Source organism: Anticarsia gemmatalis, chromosome 16, assembly GCF_050436995.1.
Source record: "Anticarsia gemmatalis isolate Benzon Research Colony breed Stoneville strain chromosome 16, ilAntGemm2 primary, whole genome shotgun sequence".
NCBI classification, from domain to species: Eukaryota; Metazoa; Arthropoda; class Insecta; order Lepidoptera; family Erebidae; genus Anticarsia; species Anticarsia gemmatalis.
Genome location: NC_134760.1, coordinates 2,334,595 through 2,348,665, shown reverse-complemented (window position 1 = coordinate 2,348,665; position 14,071 = coordinate 2,334,595). Strand labels below are relative to the sequence as shown.

The window sequence follows — 14,071 nt, the reverse complement described above, 5'->3', positions numbered from 1 at the left end:
ACACGACCAGTGAGAGGTCAGGCGCAGGACCGACGGCTTTACGTGCTCTCCGAAGCACGGAGGTCTTCGACCTCAACTTCCTAACTCCGGGCAATCTCTAAGAAATTCTTAACAGAAAATCTCAGAAAAGAGTTTTTGGCCCGACCCATGATTCGAACCCGAGACCTCTCGCACCGCAGTCGCATATACTTATATACTAACGAATAAAGCTGAAGAGTTTATTTGTTTGAACGCGCTAATCGCAGAAACTACTGGTCCGATTTGAAAATTTCTTTCAGTGTTAGATAGTCCATTTATCGAGGAAGACTATAGGCTATATATCATCACGCTACGACCGATAGGAGCAGAATAGTAATAAAAAATGTTACAAAAACGGGGAAAATTTTGATCCATTCTCTTTAATTGACGCAAGCGAAGTTGGGCGGGTCAGGTAGTTAGAAAATAATTTTGCCATAACCTCCTTATCATTAGTTGGAAGCACTCCACATTTTTGTTCGCCCAAAACCCGTACAATGTAAAAGACCAATTACTTTACCAAATGACTCAGCATCTATGTATCCCGTACGTTTAATCCTAAACAATATTATTACATCATCTATTACGATGCTCCAAAAACGAATGTCGACACAATTGCCTATAACTACAGTACATTATATACATTATATACATATATAGTTTATTTACAAGCACAACGCACATGTGATACATTTGTTCGAGTTCAAAAGCCAAATTCATTTAATAACTACTGCTATTCAGCTTGGGTTTGCTTGCCCTAATATTATATTTAAAAAAGACAACTCTTGTACTAAGAATTGCTTTTGTGTCGCGGGGACTTTTACAAACTTTGTATGTTTGTAAAAGTCGGAGACAAAAGACATCCAGAGCCGAAACAATTATTTGTGGATCGCACAAATAATTGTCCTGCGTGGGAATCAAACACACGATTTCCTGACGCAATGGTTGCGGCGGCGTGGTGATATTTATGAATCCATAGTCAATGTTGTAAATGCGAAAGTCTATGTGTTACCCTACAACGGCTAAACTGATTTATCCGATTTTGATGGGAGTAATAAAAACCAAATCAGTTTAATTATTTTTGAGCTTGTAATTTCTCTCAGCGGCGACAGGGAAGGTCGGATGACGAAGAAGACGGCCGAAGAAGGAGATGGCGAGATGACCTGGATGCGCTCCTGGATAGATGGCCGGCTACAAACATCCGGCCATCCAGCCATCCGGCCATCGACCGAGGGGACTGGAAACTCAGGGGAGAAGCCTTTTGCTCAGCAGTGGAACATAGAAACAAGTAAATTATTAAAAAAAAAATCTAGTCATTCATATTTTCTAAGAAGGACCGTTGTAAAGTACTTGTGATGATTCTCTATGACATGATTGTATGTGAATGAAGCAAAATAAATATTTAGAGATCGCAGCAAGTTGAATTATTTGGTCCTTGTTTAACTACCTCATAAAACAAATGGTGATTATATACATATTATATGCATGACTTCCAAGAGGCTATTAAAAAACATTATTACATTATCTTACATGTTTAATTTCTACGTAATGTGCAAATTGCTCGTGTGAAAAATTCAGTTATGTATAATGTACATATTTTAGTGACGTCTCTTTTATTTTAATATTCATGATGACTTAATAAAACTGATATAACAGTGATCTATGAAAGAAAGTATATAACAGCAGCTGGCGTGGTCGTAGGTTGGACATTTTATGTTTTGTGATAATTTACTGTATGTAAATGCTGATGGCCTAACAAAAGTCAACAGGGTCTTTTTCAACCTCCCGATACATTGATAGCGACGTGGCGACCTAAACTGCGCCACGGAGGCAGTCAAATGATTTCGAGCTATGATTATTTCTATATTTTTGATAGTAGTTGAATTTTCAGTTTTCTGACATTAGAAGACGTTGCGTACAGCATGTTTCCTTCTCAAATACAAATTATCAGATATTACGTTCTTTAACACATGATTTAGTGTTAAAGTAATCTGCAGTCTTATATGCTTGCTACAAACATACAAACAAACAAAACAACACCAAATTGAAAGTATCAGTCGTATTAAGGACTATTAAAACTGTTTTATATTGACGTCGCACACTTATTGGACACAGTGTAAGTGGTGTTATTGTCGACTACTGACCGCTAACAACGCATTTGAACGTAATATTATACTGTAACGGGTCTTAAACGCGATTGAAAATTAAAGGTTAGAATACCTTATTTGTTGACATAGTCAGCCCGTGACCACGGTCGATGTAATTCGATTGAAACGTCGGGTATTCTAGCCTTTAATTTTCAATCACGTTTAAGACCCGTTACATTATAATATTATGTGTACAAGTCGCGAGAGTTTAAAATCGTTAAACGCATTTGAATCCGTTGGAAAATAACGTATTTAATTTTAGATACACAAGTCGAAATAGAAACTAATCTTCAGTAGAATAACACTTGCCAAATTTATCGCGTAACAGTATTTCCAAACATAACCTCAAAAAACTAGTAAATATCTTATACTTTGCGGGATTTGCGCGAACATGCAACTTTAAATTGCTTTACGGTACAGGTTACACTGGCCGTGGTTGCAAAGTTAAATGCATGTTTGAGTTAATTCCCGTATTGTATGAGATAATGAACATGCAACGCGAAAGTTAAGAGTGTAATAATTCGTTAACAGTTGTTAATTTCTGCAAAACCAAGCTAATTATTTTTTTATGTCAATATGTATCATATAATCTAAGTAAATCCCTGTTTTGAAGAAGTTTTCTGAAGTTTTTGTGAGTGTTACATAATTTTTGTTGTGTTTGAAGTTTGTGTGATTGAACCTGAAGTTTCAGTGTTGCTGCTATGCTCGTGTCGAATTGGATAAACGTTCTTGAGCCTAAAATATTGTTTTTTGGGAGTACCATTTATAATTTTTTAAAAGCTTTTTAAATTGTCATGTAAGTAAATTACACTACAATAAAAAACCAAACACGTGTAACCAAGTGAAGTCTCATCGTTAAATAAGACTTGAAATATTGGTACAAACAAAATATTAGGTCGGGGAAAAAGTCTTTTTGCATTATAGTATGAATGAACTTGTAATAAAATATTATCTCTACACAAAAAAGCTCGATATTTGGGTACCTCACGAGCTCACTGAAAGAAACCTAATGAACCGTGTACTCATTTGTGATTCTTGAAGCCAAAGAGATTTTATTACAAGTTCATACATACTATAATGCGAAAAGACTTTTTCCCCGACCTAATACAATAAAATTAGAGATCGATTTCGGAAGGATTGGCGTGGTAACATCTAACTAAAGGTACAGTGAAATAGTCATGATGATTTTGCTTATACCAAGCTGTTTGATAAATTAAATTTTGTATTAGGAAATATCGATAGGCAATTAGTTAAATAAGTAAATACATTTTCCCAATAAAAGCATAAAAATGCAAAAGACACATTCACGATAACATAAGAATTAATTGCTAAATTATTTATCATTGACAGCTAATAAATATTCTATTAAAATTTCTAACGATAAGTCGGCCATTTTATTTATTCGTTTAATTAATTGAAATTTAATAATATTAATCGTAACGCCCCTAAGTAAGTGCTAGAAATAAAAAAAATATCGGAATTAAACGGTTATTAAAATTAAGTTGAACATTTGAAAATGATTTTGGATTTATGTTGACATTTCTGCGTGCTAAGCAAGGGCATTATCCCAAATATTACAGGGAGAAATTAATAATTAATAATTTAATCTATCTAATCTATGGTTAGACGCAGCAAGAGACCAAGAGGTCTTGAAATCCAAGGCAGGGCCTTTGTTTGACACACAATAGGCTAGTTTAAAAAAATCTAACATTTTATTTTTCAAATCTGTTTAGCAATTTTGGAGTTAAAAGATGACTGACAGACGGACAAACATTTATTTATACTGTTACCATGGATCAGAACGACCTCAAACTATTATTTGCAGTGTCGTATTATTATTGCATATTTGTATTATTAAATCCGTGCACGAGACAACATATCTAATTATATAAATTATAACATTTAAACAAACACTGAAAATGTCATTATCTCGTTAAGTAAATGTAAATGATATATTATCTTAAAATATGTAAATGTAGGTGTAAAGTGTAACTTAACTATACACTGCCGCGATTTCACTTGTAACCAAAAAATTATCGAAACATAAAAAAGAATTGTTAAGTCACGGACTATCATTTTGTTATTATTAACACAAGACAAGGTAACTTCAACTTCGCCCCATACCCATAGAAAAGTTTTGTATGAAAAACTGATCAGCGCCCCTAGCGGACTTTGCAAGAACTGATTTCTTCAAGTCACTTCAAATGTCAAACGCTACTGGAAAAGTACAGGATGTGAGATTTGCGTAACATTAAGTAGCTTTTGCTTTTACTTTTATTAATTATCGCAGAAATTAATAGATCAGTCCAATGTAAATGCGTTAGTTTACACTAATAGCATGTCTATTAACCCGGTAACGTTGTTCACAAACGAGGGAGTTCTACATAATATATCTTAATTACATCATAGGCTCATCACAAATGAGTTAGCTTATCGTAGACCACTAGACAATAACACAGGGTATGCTTGTTCAAATTAGAACTGACGGGTGTTTTTCATTTATTTATGGCAAGTATAAAGACGTCGCCAAGGTACGACGCCAAATAAGGGCTAAATGCATAATTATTCCTGCTAATAGTTTAAGACTTATAGTTCTTTAAAGTATATCATAAACAATCACATATGTATTTATCTATAAAAGAAAAGCCGTATAAAAATCTATAAAAGTAAACTAAGAATAATACATACCCGTAACTAATAACAAAAGCACATCAAATGAGAGCTATTTGAGCGAAATGAGATCTAATCACGATGCGCCCAAAAACCTTATTAAATAGTTATTTCTAATATAATGTTGAACAAACAAACACAAATGATTAAAAACTTTAAATATATACAGGTATATAAAACACGTGTTATCTCTGCAACGCTAGTTAATGAAAACTATCTTCATAACTGTCGTTGTCTTTGAGATGTAACCATAGTGCTACTTTTATACATCGTATCTTACTCAAAAGACCGAAAAAATATTTTAAAAGTACATTTACCGTATCTACACTGCCTACGTGTGTATCGTATTTAAAAAAGAGACATTACGTTCTAAGATTTCAAGAATACTACAATTATTTGTGTTGCAAAACTAATTTCTAAAAGGTTTTTTCATCAGAAAGTAGTGCGAAAATTTACAACCGAATAAAACATCGTATAAAAAAAGTTTGTTGAAAAAGACATCTATATAAAAAGGACTTATAATTCTGCAAATATAAGTGACAAAGAAAATGTAATACACGATAATATAGGAGAAGAGAGTGGGAGAAGTAAACAAGACATCAAAGAACCCGACTGAAGAAATCTTCCATCAACATTTGACGGACTAGTACCGAAGGACTCGTGAACTAAACGTGAATTTAAAAAGTCATTTGCCTGAAAGAAGATTAAAATTTCAAAGATGGGAGTTAAGATTGAAGAAGAGAAGAAGATATGTGGTATATCTGAGCTGATGGAGACGTTTGGGAAGTACCAGATAATTCAGTTCATCATGGTGTGTCTGCCATCTCTGTTTATAACAATGATTAGTATTAATTATGTGTTCGTGGTCGGAGATGTGGATTATAGGTGAGAGTTTTTAGTTAAATATACTTAGTTCTTCTTAGTCTTGTCCTTATCCCACCTTAAGGGGAATTTGTACATAGTGGTTTCTTTCTCAAAAAGTGCTGTCAAGGGATTTGGCTGATGTTTTTTAGAACCGGCCGCCCGCCTGACGTCTACTTTCCTTGGAAATAGTTTATAGTGCTTTCTTATATTCAAAACCTCAACCACTTGACCACTTTTCGCATTCTTACTTGCTAAAACCACTCTTCTTCCAAGTATATAAAACACGTAAAATATTTTATTGTAAAATCGAGGTAGTCCATCTACAGCACACGTTCGAATAGCACCTAGCCTTACTCATCTATATTTGACAGGTTCTCTTCGTGGACTAGGCTAATTGATATTCGAACAGATATCTATGGACTACCTCGTAAAACCTAAAATGCTAACATTTAAAATAATTTTTGTTCAACAGTCGTATTTTCAACGTTATACACAAGTATTTTTCCTTCTAGATGTCACATCGATGGTTGTGAAAACGCTAGCTCCACATCAGAGTTCCCGAGCTGGTGGCCAGACACGGATATAGACAGATGCTCTAAACCAGTCCTCAGGAGTGATGTGCAAGAGTGTACTAACACCAGCTTCACTGGACAACTGGCAACTTGCGACAGCTGGATCTATGAGAATAATAATACTGTGGTTGCTGAGGTAATAACAATACCAAAATAGTATATTTTTTTCATCCAATTTCAGTATGTTTCCTTAAGGCGAAAACCTCGCAACTTAATCGTAATAAAAATCGATACAGCTTGATCTAAAGTTATTTTTAAGACAAACTTTTTCTTTTACAAAAACGGTATGTCTACGTTTTTGTGACTCCATTAACATTTGTATGGTATTATAATTATAATTTAAATTCGCAGTTAAGATCAGTTTATGATAACACTTTTTATATCTTTATTGACCAATTTTACGTACAACAAAATAAAAAATATACCAGTATTATGTTCGTGTTGCAAGATATCCTAGACTCATAATATCATTTAAAATTACATGAATACATATTTCGTACTGCTTAGTGCTTGTTCACGTTGGAACTCGCGGGCGCGGTGGCGGTCGCGAGCGCGGGGACGTGGCGATTTGTGTTCACGTTGGCCGCCAGGCGGGCGTTTGGCTCAAACTGGCTCAAACTGGTTTATCTTACTTGACATCGCGAGTGAATCGCGCCCGCCACCGCTAGTTCGACGTGAACACACACGAACATCTTCACGCGTTTGATATTGGCGCGAGCGCGCCACGCGGGCCGCGCGCGACGCCGCTAGCTCGCCCGCGACTTAGACCGCGCGTTTGTACGTGAACACTTAGTGCTTGTTCACGTTGGAACTCGCGGGCGCGGTGGCGGTCGCGAGCGCGGGGACGCACGGTGGATCGAAAATCGGCTATAGAAGACATAGGATCTCGATGTCGTGAATGTTATTTTTTTCGCTGGAAATGACTTCTGCTGATCATTACTATTATAAAAAATGACATATGAAGTAATTGTATGCACAAATGGAAGAGTTATAATTTTTTTAAGAAAAATTTGTATGGAGCTGACATGAAAAATGAGAATATCTCTGGAATCGCAAGGTTGGCCGTTATATCCTCGCACACTGATATAGTACTATTTATTTGTGAATTTTTGACATACTTTATATCGCGGCATCACTTGCGATTTTTTTTCTAAAAATCGGCAAAATTTAAAAAAAAAAATTTTTGTTTATGATACATTTTAATGCTTAAATGCGACTATAATAAGTGTAATTTACTATATTTTTTATGCTTAGACCAAAACATTCTAAGAAATCACACAATCGTATTACTCCTCCTCGAATGTTGCTCTCTGAACCTCGTATAATCTTTGTTTCGGGCCTCTGAAGCTTCTTCCGAAAGACTTCCAATTGTTACAATAGCATTAACTGCAATTATGTCCCCTCGGTTAATCAACAATTTGTGGACGGTTGAAGACATGCAGTAGGTACCCATCGTACAATTCCAAGTATTTTTCAGCGGTTGTTTTAGCGTATTCTTTAAATTTCTGCACGTATTTAAACTCTCCAGATGTGATAGCTCTCAGAATCACAGCAAATCTGCGAATTACGTTTATGACCTGTTTGGTTCCATTAAAGTTGATAGCTGACGGTGATACCGTACGGGTGAATCCAAAACCCTGCTCACCGCCTCTGTATTGCCTTCCAGCCTTGTTTAGTTTTGCGAAATAATCCAAAGAAGTTGTCATAAATGAAAAAACTGCAGTGGATAACAAAATTGAAGCTCTCGTTCCCTCACAATGTCGAAGACATGAAATTAGTCGACCAATTGGTGATGACGATGATTGATGTCAAAATTTGTACATATCTGTCTGAAGCGAAGTCAAATGCGGCCTGCTACCTGTGTCTGCCCACATAAATGAATAAGTTAGATGATTTAACATAAACCGATTTTTAGAAAAAAAATCGCAAGTGATGCCGCGATATAAAGTATGTCAAAAATTCACAAATAAATAGTACGATGACGATGATTGATGTCAAAATTTGTACATATCTGTCTGAAGCGAAGTCAAATGCGGCCTGCTACCTGTGTCTGCCCACATAAATGAATAAGTTAGATGATTTAACATAAACCGATTTTTAGAAAAAAAATCGCAAGTGATGCCGCGATATAAAGTATGTCAAAAATTCACAAATAAATAGTACTATATCAGTGTGCGAGGATATAACGGCCAACCTTGCGATTCCAGAGATATTCTCATTTTTCATGTCAGCTCCATACAAATTTTTCTTAAAAAAATTATAACTCTTCCATTTGTGCATACAATTACTTCATATGTCATTTTTATAATAGTAATGATCAGCAGAAGTCATTTCCAGCGAAAAAAATAACATTCACGACATCGAGATCCTATGTCTTCTACAGCCGATTTTCGATCCACCGTGGGACGTGGCGATTTGTGTTCACGTTGGCCGCCAGGCGGGCGTTTGGCTCAAACTGGTTGAACTTACTTGACATCGCGAGTGGATCGCGCCCGCCACCGCTAGTTCGACGTGAACACACACGAACATCTTCACGCGTTTGATATTGGCGCGAGCGCGCCACGCGGGCCGCGCGCGACGCCGCTAGCTCGCCCGCGACTAAGACCGCGCGAACGGTTTGTACGTGAACACTTCGGTACATCGCCATATGTTTGATATTTCGCGACCGCGCCCGCCACCGCGCCCGCGAGTCAACGTGAATGAGCACTTACGCTCGCGACGCTGATGAGATTTTCTTTCTTTTCAGCTGGACCTGGCCTGTCAGCCGTGGAAGGTAAACCTCATAGGAACGATCCACAGCACCGGCATGCTTCTGTCTATGATTGTCTCTGGATATATGTCTGACAAGTACGTTCCTTTCTTTTTAAACAATTTCATTCATAACTTAATTCCCGTATCCTATTATTGTATAACTGTTTCAAACTCTACCCTGCAAGAAAAATCTGGTGACCATGTTTCTGATATGGATTGCACCTAGATAATCTCAGCCTATTTTTTTACGCATAATGGCATTAATAGGGGAATACCTTTGGAAGGATTTTCGTGGTAAATTTAACTTGAGCACAAGGACTCAATAGAGTACAATCTTATGAACCCTATCGACTCCTCACGTTATGCTAAATTCACAGCATAGCCGGGTAAAACTGTGGCAAAGTACAAAGCATTACTCGACAACTTCACTCAAAGTCGAGTAAAACTCTATACGGGAACAGTCAAATTAATTTCTCAAAAGGTGCAAAAGTAAAGTTTTTTTTCGCTCGTCTTTTTCACGAGTTCTAATGTTCACAAGTCAATGACTCTTAAAGTGTTTTTCCTTATCTATTACTAAAACAACTGCGTCTATAAAATTTCTAATGTAAAACTAACTCTTTTTATCAGTCCTTGACAATAATTTATTTGAATATTTAAAAATGCAATAACGGATGGAGAGACCGTCTTTACATATCTAAGTTATTTCCCTAATTTGAGTTTTCACACTAAGCACTAACACGCAATATCAAGAATAAAGAATTAAGTAAATAGAAAAATAAAAAAAATGCCAGGCCATTCATAATTTTTTTTTTTTAATACAAGTCTAACGCCCTCAATATAAAACTACAAAAAAAATTATTTGTGCAGATACATATACGTTATTATACATTCGTAAACACATATAGTTGTCACTGGCCTCCACACTAGGACACCCTGTGTCGTGGAGGTCATTCTCCTTGGCCATACTATCTTATTTGATCCCTTAAATATGTTGAAAACCGTGTACTTAAAAGGTAATCCATTTACAAGAACACCATGCCTTAACAAAGATAAATTTTTCAGGCGAATATTGTACTTCTCTATTCCAGGTTTGGTCGTAAGCCTACATTACTGTTCTGCGTGGTGGGAGGCTGTATCGGACAAGCTAAGCCTTTTGCCACATCATATACAACATACGTGATCATCGAGTTCCTTGAAGCGTCCATCACAGCCGGCACTTACCCCGCTTCTATGGTTGTATGTAAGTAGAAATAGGATATTATCTTTTCACTATCAACATATAGGCGCCCATAGCCAGTTGCGCTCACCGGTCGGTAAACGATCTGTGGGTTAAGCAACCGTTGGCGCGGTCATTCCATAGATGGGTGACCGAGTAGTGGTATTTGAGCTGGGCGTCTCCGTGCTTCGGAGGGCACGTAAAAAGTCGGTCCCGGCTGTTGTCTACTAAGATAACAGTCGTTACGCCATGTCAAAGGCCTCTCGGGCGGCTTGAACAACTTTGACACTAGGTTGACCACTAAACATACGACAAACAACAACAACAACTACCAACATATCGTCTTAGTTCTATCACCTCTTACTGTCGAGTATCGAGAGTTTGACATTTAAAATGTACTGCCAAAATAGTTCTTACGAAGCCCGCTAGAGACGCTGCTCAGATTTTCATGCATAACTTTTTGATAGTAAGCTGGTTGTCGGTATCAATAGTAGTAAGGAATCCAGCTATTGTTTGGTAAAAGTTTGCATGCTAAAAATAGTTGTTTTTTTGCAGAATCATCATTACGATGAAAATTTATCACGTGTATACTATGATAACAATAACATACCAATTTGCTACTTATTTGTATAACTTTTTAGCAATAACAGACAATCAGGTACTAAGTGCTCTTAGAGAAATAAGATCACACTTGATTATAAACTATTTTTAGACCAGACTTGCGACGTCAAACCATTTTTTCTACGCCATTAAGCCTATTGAGAAATATATTTAGAATCAAAGCTATCAAGCAATTGTAAAACAATATAAAACAGGGTGTTTGAGTATCAATTCAGGTCCAATAATGTCCGTATTATTTCTCACGTAAAGTAGAAGGAAGTTTTTACGTTCGACCTAAATTAAATAATGTCTACTTTTCAGTATTAGAAATAGCCGGCAAGAAACACCGTCTTCTATCAGGCGTGGTCTTCGCCTACGCGATCTACCTCGGAGAATGCCTGTTCGCCTGCATCGCGATGTTCGTGCCTCACTGGAAGACTCTCGTGCGTATCATCAATGGACCATGCATCTTCTTCATAGTCTTCACCTTCCTCATAAACGAGAGCCCAAGATGGCAGATCGTCTCCGGGAAAGTGGACGAAGCGAAAAAATCCATCAAACGAATAGCAAAATTAAACAAATTACGGTTAGATGAAAACGAATTGGCAAGCCTTGATGAAGTTACACTGAAGGAAAAGTTGAACATCGGTCGGCATGAAGTAAAAGAGAACTTTTTCCAACTGTTCAAGTCTAAAGAGATTATAAAGAGGTCGTTTGTGGCTGGAGTGTGCAGGTTTACATCCACCTTTGTGTACTACGGCTTGATGATAAATTCAGTATGGCTGCCGGGAGATAAGTATACAAATTTCTTGTTGGCGACCGTGATGTCGTTCCCTGGGGAGCTGCTGTCTTTGTACCTGATGAACAAGATCGGGAGGAAGATACCGTTGATGGTCGGTTATGCGTTGAGCGGTATACTGTGTATTCTATCTGCTGTCACACCGGCAGGTAAGTATACAAGCGAAAGACTTGTACATTCGCAATTTCCTAAATCACCGTCAATAATAGGTACGACAATACACGACACTCGACAGTTTGCTTGCCAAAATTCTCAAAAGATCAATTGTTACCTAGCATTCTTAAACCTCTCAAAAAATGTCAAATTCTCGCTATTAAGCCACTGAACTTATTTTGATAATATTGATCAAACATAACATGTGGTATTAAATTGTCGCCTTATTTAAAACTAGCTGACTAGCGCAACTTCGCTTGCGTCACAAAGAGAGAATGGGTCAAAGTTTTTCCCAATTTTGTAACATTTTTTACTGCTCCTATTGGTCGTAGCATGATGATATATCGCCTTCCTCGATAAATGGGCTATCTAACACTGAAATCATTTTTCAAGTCGAACCAGTAGTTCCTGAGATTCGCGCTCAAACAAACAAACTCTTCAGCTTTATAATATAAGTATAGATTTTCATTCATATACCGTTTTCTAGATATCCTGTGGTTAAAGCTGACGTTGTTCCTGCTGGGCAAGGTGATCATATCGGCGTGCTTCACGGGAGCCGTCACGTACTCCATGGAGCTGTTCCCCACCAGCGTGAGGGGCTCGCTGCTCGGCATCTGTGCCTTCGCCTCCAGGGTCGGTGGCATGCTGGCCCCGCTTACACCTATCATGGTAACTATACCATAACCTTACTCACCTTGAGGTGGTAGATAAAAAATACTATGACGATTTCAAATACTTGTTAAAAGTTTGACCCACACAGATTAGTAAACAATCAATAGGTTAGGCAACCTTAGCGTTGATATTGTATAGATGGGTGGTATTGAATAGAACATCGGCGTATTCAGAGGCCATGTAAATAGTCGGCTCCGGTAGTTATCGTGGTAAACAACAGTCATTAGGCCATGTGAAAGGTTTTTGGATGAGTTGAATAATTTTGACATAAGGGTGACCACGAACTCTACAAATAATTAATAAAAAGCTAGTTGCGCTCACCGGTCGGTAAACGATCAGTGGGTTGAGCAACCGTTGGTCATTCTATAGATGGGTGACCGCAAAGTGGTATTTGAGAGGACACTTAAATATTAACATAACAGTCGTTAATCCACGTGAAAAGCTTTCGGGCAGCTTGAGTTATATTGCCTGAACTCTGCCATGAATGTACGATTAAACAACTCCTTTATGAAATCCTTCTTTGTTCTCCCCAGAACTCGGTATCAGAAGTTCTTCCATACATATTCTTCGGAGCCTCTGCGATTCTATCTGGACTGCTCCTCATCCTGACTCCTGAGACGAAGGACCTGCCACTCTTCGACACCATCAACCAAGTGGACAAGTACGTCAAGAACAAGACCATCCCAGGAACTAAGGACTCCAAGGAAGGTTCTAAAGAAAAAGAATGTAAAGCGTGAGGCTGTAAATGTTATTTTATGAATAAAATATATATTAAGTATTGTATTTTTATGATTTAAACTTTCCGACTTACCTGGGTCAAAGACCTTGATTGCCTCTCCTCTAATAAAACGCAATCCTACTTTATTCATATAGGATCCTTCAGGGATGTTAGGGAGCTCCGTAACCGAATCCGAAATAAACGTTTCGGATAATATCGGCGAAGCTCAATAGAGACACGTCATGGCAAGTTGTTTTGATCGACTGGGCGGCGGTGAAACACATGGTATGTAATGGTGACATTTAAATGAAACCATTTTATTTGCTATTTTTATTTAACTTTTCGAGTTACTTATAAATCTAATCTTATAAAACGCACATACACAATCGCTATTTTTGTCTTAATTATCATTGTTCAATTATTAATTATTATTAATATTAAGTAAGACCTAATACTTGCTGTAGTAACCAGATAAGTAACAGTATCGCTCAAAATGAGGCTCTCATTGAAAACCAGCGCTGCAATATCTTCGTGGTATTGCAGCATATAGCTGAATGAGGGCCTCATTGTTGGCAATACGTGCACATATTGTTCTCTTTTTTTATTGTTTATATTTGTTTATTGCCAACAATAAAACTATTTTCATTTCATTTCATTTCATTTCATTTCAAATAATTTCATATTCGTATCCGGTATAGTAATCATTCCTATATTTGTATCCACCCCGTATCCGAAATTTCATATCCATAACATCCCTGGTATCCTTTAACGTGTTCTTTATGACTATCGTCCATTGACAACTGACTAGCTATTGACAAACTGTTTCTAAACTGTATGCAAAACTGATCAGTGCCCCGAGCGGGTGTTGTACAAACTAGTAGTACCGTGAATCGG

General features: G+C 37.1%; 1 protein-coding gene across 5 annotated transcripts; it reads left to right on the top strand.

The window, feature by feature from the left end:
• The first annotated feature begins 2,133 nt into the window (after positions 1–2,133).
• On the top strand, positions 2,134–13,230 carry LOC142979471 (organic cation transporter protein-like). 5 transcript variants are annotated; one of them, XM_076124384.1, is made up of 8 exons: positions 2,134–2,179; positions 5,269–5,717; positions 6,209–6,404; positions 9,015–9,115; positions 10,108–10,259; positions 11,157–11,783; positions 12,275–12,456; positions 12,993–13,230. In XM_076124384.1, exons 2-8 carry the CDS (start codon positions 5,551–5,553, stop codon positions 13,194–13,196), a joined length of 1,629 nt encoding a protein of 542 aa, XP_075980499.1. In that variant the 5' UTR covers positions 2,134–2,179; positions 5,269–5,550; the 3' UTR covers positions 13,197–13,230. The 5 variants fall into 5 exon arrangements, with proteins under 5 accessions (XP_075980499.1, XP_075980501.1, XP_075980500.1 ...); XM_076124386.1 differs by lacking the exon at positions 2,134–2,179 and adding an exon at positions 2,208–2,225; XM_076124385.1 differs by lacking the exon at positions 2,134–2,179 and adding an exon at positions 2,925–2,958.
• Positions 13,231–14,071: the final 841 nt, after the last annotated feature.

Excerpts from the sequence above, each read along its gene's own strand:
- LOC142979471 (XM_076124384.1), top strand. The coding sequence starts at position 5,551 with ATGGGAGTTAAGATTGAAGAAGAGAAGAAGATATGTGGTATATCTGAG. Across the intron at positions 9,116-10,107 it reads TCTGGATATATGTCTGACAA|GTTTGGTCGTAAGCCTACAT; the intron begins GTACGTTCCTTT and ends TCTCTATTCCAG. Across the intron at positions 12,457-12,992 it reads CCCCGCTTACACCTATCATG|AACTCGGTATCAGAAGTTCT; the intron begins GTAACTATACCA and ends TGTTCTCCCCAG.